Here is a 9,932-nt window from a genome sequence, read left to right as displayed (position 1 = left end):
TTTTTCTTTTAATTTTTAATTTTTTAATTTGTTGTATTTTAAATTAATATAATTTAATTTTTTTAAAATTATTACTTAAGTATTTATAAATTTATTTTATTTTATTTAATAAAATAATTATTATTACTTTATTTTATGTATTATTATTTCAATAATAATTAAAATATTTTTTATAAATATATTAAAACTATGGATGTGGCGACATCCGTTGAATTTTTTTTTTGTTTTTTTAGCTTTTAGTTTTTTAATTTTTTGTATTTTAAATTGATATATAAATATTATTTAATTATTTTAAAATTATTACTTAATTATTTATATTAATTTTATTTTGTTTAATAAAATAATTATTATTAATTTTAATTTATGTATTATTATTTAAATAGTAATTAAAAATTTTGTTATAAATCTACTAAACGGATGTGGCGACATCCCTTGAATTAGTTTATTTTTAGTTTTTAGTTTTTTTAATTTTTTATATTTTAAATTAATATATAAATATTATTTTTTTTAGATTATTACTTAATTATTTATAAATTTATTTTATTTTATTTAATAAAATAATTATTATTAATTTAATTTATATATTATTATTTAAATAATAAATAAATTTTTTTAAAAAAATCTATTAAACAGATGTGGCACATACGTCAACAGATGTGATCACATCCGTTGAAGTTTTTTTTAAATAAAAACAATAAACTAAAATATAAAATATGTAAACTAAGGAGGTCCTTTGAAGGTGAAACAAATATTGACATCCTTTTTATAGTAAGGACAAATTAGATATGAGGTGATGTAGGGAGCGATTGGTGGTGATGGAGGGAGCAATTCTCAAATAGTAAATGTGAACCATTTTGATTTCGAAAGACAAAGAATTTACTTTCTGGATATACATTTGAATATGTAATTTAGAAATTACAAAATATTATAATACATCATATAAGTAAGAATAAATATTTATTTTATATGATTAAATTTTATAATAAATTGTGATCACTATATGAATAATATAAGAAATTAAAGTTCACATTAAAATTTTTTTAACGTATAACTTATATTTTAGATTTACAATAAAATAATCACACATAACTATGTATAAAAGGAACTTAAATATAATTGAAATTCTCAATCCACCACTAAAAAATTTGACATCTATACATTTTTTGTATTTAATCATTTTGCACACAATCACTACACATGTTACCAAAATGGTTTTACTAATTTTTTTATATATAAGAAAATGTCACTAAAAAAGTACTCCTAATATCTTTCCTTCTTCACGAAAATGTCACTCACGTTATTTACGAAAATGTAACTCATATTATATTATCATTATTATTATTACTTTTATATTATTATTATTATAATTATTACTATTACTACTATTATTATTATTATATGAATATTTTAAATAATTATATTGTCATAATCATAATTAATAATAATAATAATAATATTATTATTATTATTAATATTCTTATTCCTATTATAATTAATGTAACATCCCAAAAATACAGTGTAAAATTATATAATAGAATAATCACATCGAACAATATTACAGATCAGTCTTACAAAATAAAGAACGTTCGCTTGTGGTTGAACGGTCTTATAAAAAGAAAAAAAAGTTAAAACTGTACAAAATAAGCAAACTCCGACCGAACGGTTTACAAAAGGCTATACCGGACGGTCATACAAAAAGAAAAGGAAAAAAAATGATCGAACGATCATCTTACAACTAAACTAATATACTGACCGAACGGTTCAACTAAGTTTTCTTCTTCCAATGCTTCTTCCAACAGCTCGTCTCCTTCTGCTCACATCCACATGGATGATCATTACAATAGAAAGACAACCGAGCGTACAAAACAAACAAGACAAGAAGCATAGGATAACCTTATGTAATTCAATTCATGTATCAGCATATATTTCACACAATCAACCAAACAAGATAAATCATTAACTCTTTCATGCAAAGCCTAATACTAGATTCTGACTGTCCAGACTATATGAATTCTATGTAGGTACGACGTTCGTGCACACGGGTGATGTAGTAACTGGGATACCCTCAACAGCTGTCACCCGAGGTTAGTCCTATCTGTCCAAATTAACCATAAGGATTAGGACCTCCTGCCATTCCCACACATGACTTACCCTTCTCTACGTGAGAACGAATAATCACGGAACATCAGAATGAACCGCCAACTTAACATGCCCACATTCATACTTTACCAAATTCCAATATTCATTCATGAGATATTCCCTCGGAATACTCGTTCATAATCATACTCATTTCATCTACATTATATTCCATCATCTTTTCTTTTCAAACTTCAATTTGAACGAGGATCCTAGGATACCAAATACCGAACGTAAAACTTCAACACCTAAAGAAACCAAACACTTGGACTGAGACCGAGAGGTTTCCAGTTCCAGAACAGATCAAAACCGAGAGAGAGTTACTATCGGGGTTGGAAAGAAACCGATTTCAATAATATTTCTCAAGATTAAAAAAATCGAACGTTATTTCAAAGTGAGTCAATTTAATGAACTGACTCATGAGCGTTTAAACTGAACATCTTAAAGCCTAGGCCGAGTACTAAGACTCTAGGCCGAAACCAATGGAAACGGACACTGCAAGCCATTCAAAGGATCGTACTTTAAAGAATCATATGAAGAAAACGAACGCTATAAATACTTAGCTTATTTATGAGTTTAACATAAAAAAAAACCGAATGTCAGTCAAAGACTGAACACGGTAGAAAGTGAACACTATAAAGTTTGGACGAACGCTTTTATTAGCAAGATAGATTATTGAAAAAAGAACGAGCGCTTGGTGTAAGACCTAGCGTTAAATAGTACGAGCACTTGGTGTAAGATCGAGCACAACTTAATTTATAGAATAAAGCGATAATTATATGATATTAATTAACTAATGTTCAAGAACGAACGAAAATACTACTACATATAAATATACTTAAATTTATATCAGAATGCCAATGAACGAATATCCTTGGTTGAAAGACTATACACAAATTTTACTAGATGAAGACGCCCAGTCCTCAACAAGAATTCCCTCCAAATGAAAGAATCCCATTCTAAATGAGTCCCCGAGAAAAACCGAATGGTCAAAGACCATTCAGTAACGAACATACATTATCTTAAGGAATTTCATACTTAGAATCATTTATCTCAATTCATTTCTCAACATTTATTTTCATAATTTCATACTTCCATATCATAGTAAATCCTCATACTTCATACAATCAAAACATAGCAACAATCATATTTCATATTAATTCAGCAATTCAACGAACATACATACATTCCACACAACAAAAAAAATCAAATTATATAAGCTTCCCTTACCTCTGAGCATGACCGAACGTTCACAAAGACAGAATACGTTTTCACAACTACAAGTCCTTCTACCCTCAACGCTCAACAATTTCCAAACTAAACCAAGTAAAACCAAAACAATATCAGAACCTCTTATTTTTAGAAAAACGATCAACACATGAAACCAGAACTTGGTTTGCATGTAAAAGAAAACACACGACTAAGTGAAGAGAAGAACTTACCAGCTCAGCTTTACAAACCGATCAACTCAAACTGAAGCTCTTGACACCGGAGGAGTGGAATGGTGCCTGAGTGATGATCGGAGGAAGAAACAGTGAGGATTTCTTAGAGAGAAGATGAAGGAGATGTATATAGAAGGAGGAGAAAATGGAGTTTTTCAGAAATCTGGAAAAGAAGGGTGCATGCAGAGAGTGGCGTGAAATTCTGAAAATCAGAGTTTTCCTTCCAACGTTAAAACGAACGTCCACTCAGTTGCTCACACCTGCCTTCCACCATCTGTGTGTCGGACTCCCTTCTTGACACATGTAATCCACTAAGACAAACCTTGAGTGAATTGTAATGATTCTGACAATTAATAATAGTAATAATAATAATATTATTATTATGAATACTAATATTATTATAATAATTATTATTGTTAATATTATTTTTATTACTAGTATTAATAATAATAATAATAATCTTCTTTGGTTCTTGACTTTTGCTATCATGATCAGTCTGTTGATTCTTGCCTTTTCTCATCTTGTGACTTTTGAGGTGGAGAATTCTCCCCATGAGGCCACTCCCCTCCTTGTTCTTCTTCTTTGCTTTTCCTGCCATCAATTGTTGTTCAAGAGGTCCACACAAACAAGTATATCTGCTTGTTCAGACGCAGAGAAAAACGAAACAAAATCAACCAAAGAATAAAGCACAGAAGTTGAAAGATATATGAGATGAAACACTTTGTTATGCAAGAGGCTTGCCCTGTAGAAGGCGGTGTTTATGTGCATATATATATATATATATATATATATATATATATATAATCCTTAAAGTCTTATAGAGTGCCTTCCAAGAAACTACTTTACTTCTTTGACTTCTTTCCGCGCCTTTCGGTACACAAAAACGCCAAGCCTCGATGATTCAATTTCAAGATTAGTAGTATGATAAGATGATAACATATGAATGTAATTAAGGAAAATTCATAACATAAGTTCTGTGGTGTTATTAGTTGAAATTCTTTTACTAACTTTTTTATGATATTTACGAAAAAACTTTAATTAAAATTGCCTCCAAGTTCTTTCATTGAACATTACAAAAAATGTTAAGAAATTAACAAATGAATAAAACTGTACCCCCGAAAATACCATGAGCATTCAGAAGCTCAAAAGCTAGACTGGGTTTACAAAATATGGAACTAATCACTAAAATTTACACTTTCACCGGTCCCTTGTCTGCTAACCTGTAAATTGAATAATTGAATCAAGTATACAAGAAATAATCAAACAATATACTCGGCAAATGCAAGTATCGTACAGTTCGTTTCAAAGGGCATGAAGTTTGCAATTACTAACCTCGCTCTTTCCAATTTTCTTATCACATCTTGCATAGCATATATTGTCATCTTTTTCACCTGTTTCAAATGCAGTAATCAAGGACAAAAGTTAAATAAATTTACCTTGTATATGATCAACACTATATTTTCACATTTGAAACTTCAAACAGCATTAAAAAAACCGTTAAGAAACTCTACTCTGGAAGCCTCTCGTGCCATCTCCAATACCCAAATCTTCAAACACTTAACCAACATACACAAACAAATACAAATAGATTGGCATACCTCCAATTTGTCCTCAGCACACCCATGATTTATTGGAAGTGTACGAAATTCCTCGGTTAAACCAAAACACTCCCCAACACTTTCAGGAGAAACAAAATCCATTGCAACCTTATTACACGACTGCAAAAGGAAGTCATATATCATGGATTTACACACAACATTTCAATATTACTTTCCATAAAACTTAAAAACCACAAATTCAAACCTCAATGTTGTCGATGTATCAACTATCAAAAAATAAAAATATAAATTACCTACAACGAAGATTAAAGAAATTTACCTTGAGATTTCTAACTTGGTGAGGACAACCAGCTGGAATGAAAACAGCTTCTCCTAGCTTCTGAATAAATGTCCAGGGTTCAATTCCTACAAGAAAATACTTAACTGTAAATTTGTAGAGCAGAATTGAAATCCAAAAATTGTGGTACTGACCATACTCCTCCTTTAGCTTCCTCTTGTGCTCCACAGTCAAATAGAAGGTCTGGTCATGGATGGGGTGAATAACCTTCGTTACCGAATAACGTGAGCCGTTTGGCAGATGCATTAAGAAAAAATAAAGTCTAATGAGTGATGCATTGTCCATGTATAACAAGTATTGTCTGCCAAATACTTCAAACTAACTATTCACAATCATCTTTCATTCAATCCGTAATGGCATGTACTTAATGAAAATTTCCTTACAGGAAAATGAGAGAACGTGAGAACCTCCAAATATTACAATTGGTATGAACAAAGTTTTACTAATATCCACAAGTACCTTACCTGCTTTAAAGGACGACAATGGATATGCCTAAACTCTCTGAAATGTTTCCTCAGATACTCCTGCAATTTAGGTACGTCCTGCCTCCGAAAAATATCCCACACTGCACCATCTGAACCATCACTACCAACACTCAGTAGCTCCCTTTGCTCTTGCTCCAACTGCTTTTCTTTCAAATTCTCAATGCCAGTAAGATACTTCGCTTCCAATTTAACTTCAGCTATATGCGTCAACACATTTACCTAGCACACAATAATATTAAAAATTTGATCAGGAAAAGCAAGGCAAAAACAAAAGGTCCAAATACAAAAATGTCCTGATTAACTATGGATGAAGACAATGCACAGAATAGAAAAATCATGTGAATTGAAACAACAATCAGCTGATTCTGCTCTTAACAAACCAAACAGAGAAATGAAATGTATTATCAAATACAATAATGAACAAACTATGCACTTTCAAACATGAAGCTCGATTGGAAAATGACACACTAAAATAATCAAACAATTTAGAATAAATCCATGAAAATAACTGATCAAGAAGCAGAAAAGGCAATACAACATACTGCATCAGACATATCACAATGGAGCTTAGTTACAGAATCACCACGTCCAAGCTCATGAGGGAATCCATAGGCAATATATGTCTTCGGCCCCAAGTCTGGTTTTAGACACTCTTCAGGCAATTTCGCAGCTAGGTTGAAACAACCTCCAAATGGATCAGTATATTCCTTGAATGGTAAGGAAGATATGAACTCGGCACAATGTCGAGGTAAGCATTCCTCTAATAAATTAGTAGATGGCCAGTCTTTTAATTTCAACATGCGAGGTCGACCAAGGCAATCCACACGACCTTCTTTATACCCAGTAAAAAATTCCTCGATCTTAATTTGAACCTGGATTTAACCAACACAAAAAACTGCAGAAATCAGAAGCAGCAGAACAGACAAGTCAAGTAAAAGCAGTAAGGAATTGCAGAATCAGTCAAATAAAGCATCCGTGACTTATTCTAGTCTGCTTACAAAAAAAAATAATGCAAGTTGAAAAGAACAAGAAAATTGAAAAGCATTTTACGCCAATGTATTGTAATTTTTAGGTACTTTGCAAAACATTTCTCGGACACTCAGCTCAGACAAGTTCATGGAAGTCAGCAATTGACAACATTAAAATAAATTTGCTACAAAAATAAACTATACTTTATTGGACATTTGAAGCATAGTTGTTCCAGGTAATGTAAGTACCAATATTAAAGAATTTAAACATAAACTTCATGAGAGTGAATAATGAACTTAAGAACTTTGAGCAAAAATCACTCTGGAAATTTAAGATTAAAAAAGTAAACAAACCTCGCACAAATCTAAGCAATCAATTGCCTTCATATCCAAATGTTGTGGATGCGTGCTCTTAGCTATCTGACACAATGCACGAGACATGACAGATGGTTCCCAGCTTAAACCAGAAGTACTATCAATCGCATGGCTAACAATAACAGGCTCTCCATTTTTCCAATGCCATCGAAAATGTCCTAAATCCTCATCCTGGGGTTGTACAGCCCTAGGACAGTACAAATAGTTGTCACTAGAATATGCACGTGATGCAGCCTTCCTCATACCATGATATCTAACATCTGTTTTTCTGTCAAGCCTTGAACACGTACAGAAGTTGTCAAGTGTCCCAAGTTCGTGTCGTTGTGCTAGTTCATTTGCTTTACACAATAAATCAGTAATAAAATTTTGACCTAACATGGTTCTGAGTTCTAGAAAACCATGGTTACATTCATCACTAACTTTTGGACAAGGAATTCTACCATTACTTTCGGCATGCCATCCAAATCTTGACCATTCACGAACTACAGGTTCAGCAACATCGTTTGATTCAGTTTCGTTTACCCTTTTATTTACTACTTCTTCACCTAAAAGCTGCCCACTACGAAGCTCACGACAACAGATGAGACAAAGATCGAATGTGCATAGTGTACAGCTTCTGTGGTAATCAAATATTGACGTTTTACAATTATCACTGCAATAGATATTTAAGATAACAAATAAAAATACAAGGGTAACTGGGAATAAACAATAAAATATGAGAAATATACCAACCAATATACTCGCTCGTCCTTAGAATATACTGCATCTTTTACTCTAAGCTCAGAGATTGAGATACCTTTAGTTCATAACCAAATAGCAAATTATACAATGCAAATATATATGGAACTTGTACTAAACTCTAACTGGAGCATGACATGAGAGGCAAACTTAAGCTACGTTGCTACAGTGCATACAATAAAAATAGCTCAAAGTTAAGTGATCCAAGACCAGGACACATTCACAAAACAAACTACATTAAAAGGGGAGCAAACCAATAACAAATGGATTTTAACTTACAACAAATAACCTGATCATGTCAGAATTTATTGCAAAGAGATATTTGGCTTCATGGCATTCAAAACAATGGTTTAGTTGTGAGTAGCATAAAGTAGCATATCTATAGGAACAAGCATGCATCGATCAAAATCTTGATTCAAATATTAGTAACCTAAATCAACACTTCTAATCGAAAAATACCCTGTATCTTAGCTTCTGTTTCATTCTCAATCATTTGTTCTTCATCCAACAATCTTAAATGTGGAAGAAGTGTCTGCAGCAAATACACAGAGAATTCAACATGCTCATCTTCTTTGGTTTTTGCTTTTTTCTTCATTTCCTACCACAAATGAAACGATAACATTTTAAATGCTGAACTAAGAAAATCTCAAGAAAACCGTATTCTGAAAGGGGAGACGTAACTTTAACAAGTACATCGGATCTCAAGCATGCTACGCAGTTGCAATTTCCTCGGCACACGGGACATGACTCAAAAATGCCATCCTCTTTCAAATGAGGATACCTAATGACACAGAAAATAATTCAAGGAATAACGGTTGGTCAAGTTATCATCATTCAGAACCAAAACTGCCAAATATTGCAATATTCCACGATTTGATCTCAGAATCGTTTCTATCAGTTAAGACTTGTTCTCCCTAACATAAGAAATGGTTGCAAATTAAAACAGAGCATATAATTTGTAGAAATTCCCCATAGAAAGTATTAAACATATGCGTAAACAACTGGGCATGTCATTCATGCAAGGGCTTTCCATTTTAATTCTTTCCAGTAATCTGTATAATCAATCTCTTACAGCATAAACAATATGTCAGCAACACTGACTTGGTAGGAGGCAAGAGATAAACCTCGTGTAGATTATCCAATATCATAACATTACAATTGATACAGAAAGAACAAATAAATATGCAAGAGAGATGAAGTTATACCAATTTCGTATACATGGTACGCAATATCTTCTCATATTACAGTTTCCGCACCTCACAGTCTTCCCTCTAACCTTTATCCGACATTGATGACAAAATAAGAATAGTTCTTTAATCAACTGAGAAAGAGATACAGAACACTAAATGTGAGCTAAAGTAAATAGGAAAGTTAAACTCAAATGAGCATACATATATTTTTATTGAGTAATAAATAATGTCACCTTGCTGCAAGTTTGAAACACCTTGTACCTTACTATATTTTGCCTCTATTATCTGTTTTCTCCTTCTTCGAAAGTATTTTATAAGAAACCTGTCCTTCATTTGTTGAGTTGTTGTATCAGAATCCATGGTAACGTGACTCTCAGCAATGGAGGATATCAAGTGTTTACCAATGTGAAGAAGAAAATCAAATGAACAAAACCCCACTGTGAACCCTAAGCCTGCATTTTTGTTCCGCTATCAGACCTGGGAATAGACATGGTGTAATTATGATCTTATAGAAAGGATGATATGCAGTTTTCATACCTTTTCAGATGATGTGATTATGATCTTATAGGAGAGATGATAAATAAGGAGACTTTTCAAATCCAAATTTAGGCAACTAATTGGCTGGAAAATTATTTACCATTACAGTGGATATATATTTTAGTGTAAACATGATTTCCTGGAAATTGTAGAAATCCCACTGTG

At 32.0% G+C, this 9,932-nt stretch overlaps 1 protein-coding gene across 1 annotated transcript; it reads right to left on the bottom strand.

Moving 5' to 3' along the window:
• Nucleotides 1–4,813: 4,813 nt before the first annotated feature.
• Nucleotides 4,814–9,590, bottom strand: LOC124823985 (lysine-specific demethylase JMJ26-like). The gene is made up of 12 exons (XM_047296333.2): nucleotides 9,492–9,590; nucleotides 9,246–9,361; nucleotides 8,722–8,821; nucleotides 8,500–8,638; nucleotides 8,035–8,098; nucleotides 7,282–7,954; nucleotides 6,502–6,831; nucleotides 5,939–6,178; nucleotides 5,609–5,681; nucleotides 5,457–5,542; nucleotides 5,177–5,296; nucleotides 4,814–4,969 (listed from the first exon to the last, which is right to left on the bottom strand). Exons 1-12 carry the CDS (start codon nucleotides 9,588–9,590, stop codon nucleotides 4,838–4,840), a joined length of 2,172 nt encoding a protein of 723 aa, XP_047152289.2. The 3' UTR covers nucleotides 4,814–4,837.
• Between the last annotated feature and the right edge of the window lie 342 nt (nucleotides 9,591–9,932).

This window comes from Vigna umbellata, chromosome 1 (genome assembly GCF_029865625.1).
Source record: "Vigna umbellata cultivar VRB3 chromosome 1, Vumbellata_1.0, whole genome shotgun sequence".
NCBI lineage: Eukaryota > Viridiplantae > Streptophyta > Magnoliopsida > Fabales > Fabaceae > Vigna > Vigna umbellata.
This window is presented reverse-complemented; position numbering and strand designations above follow the sequence as displayed.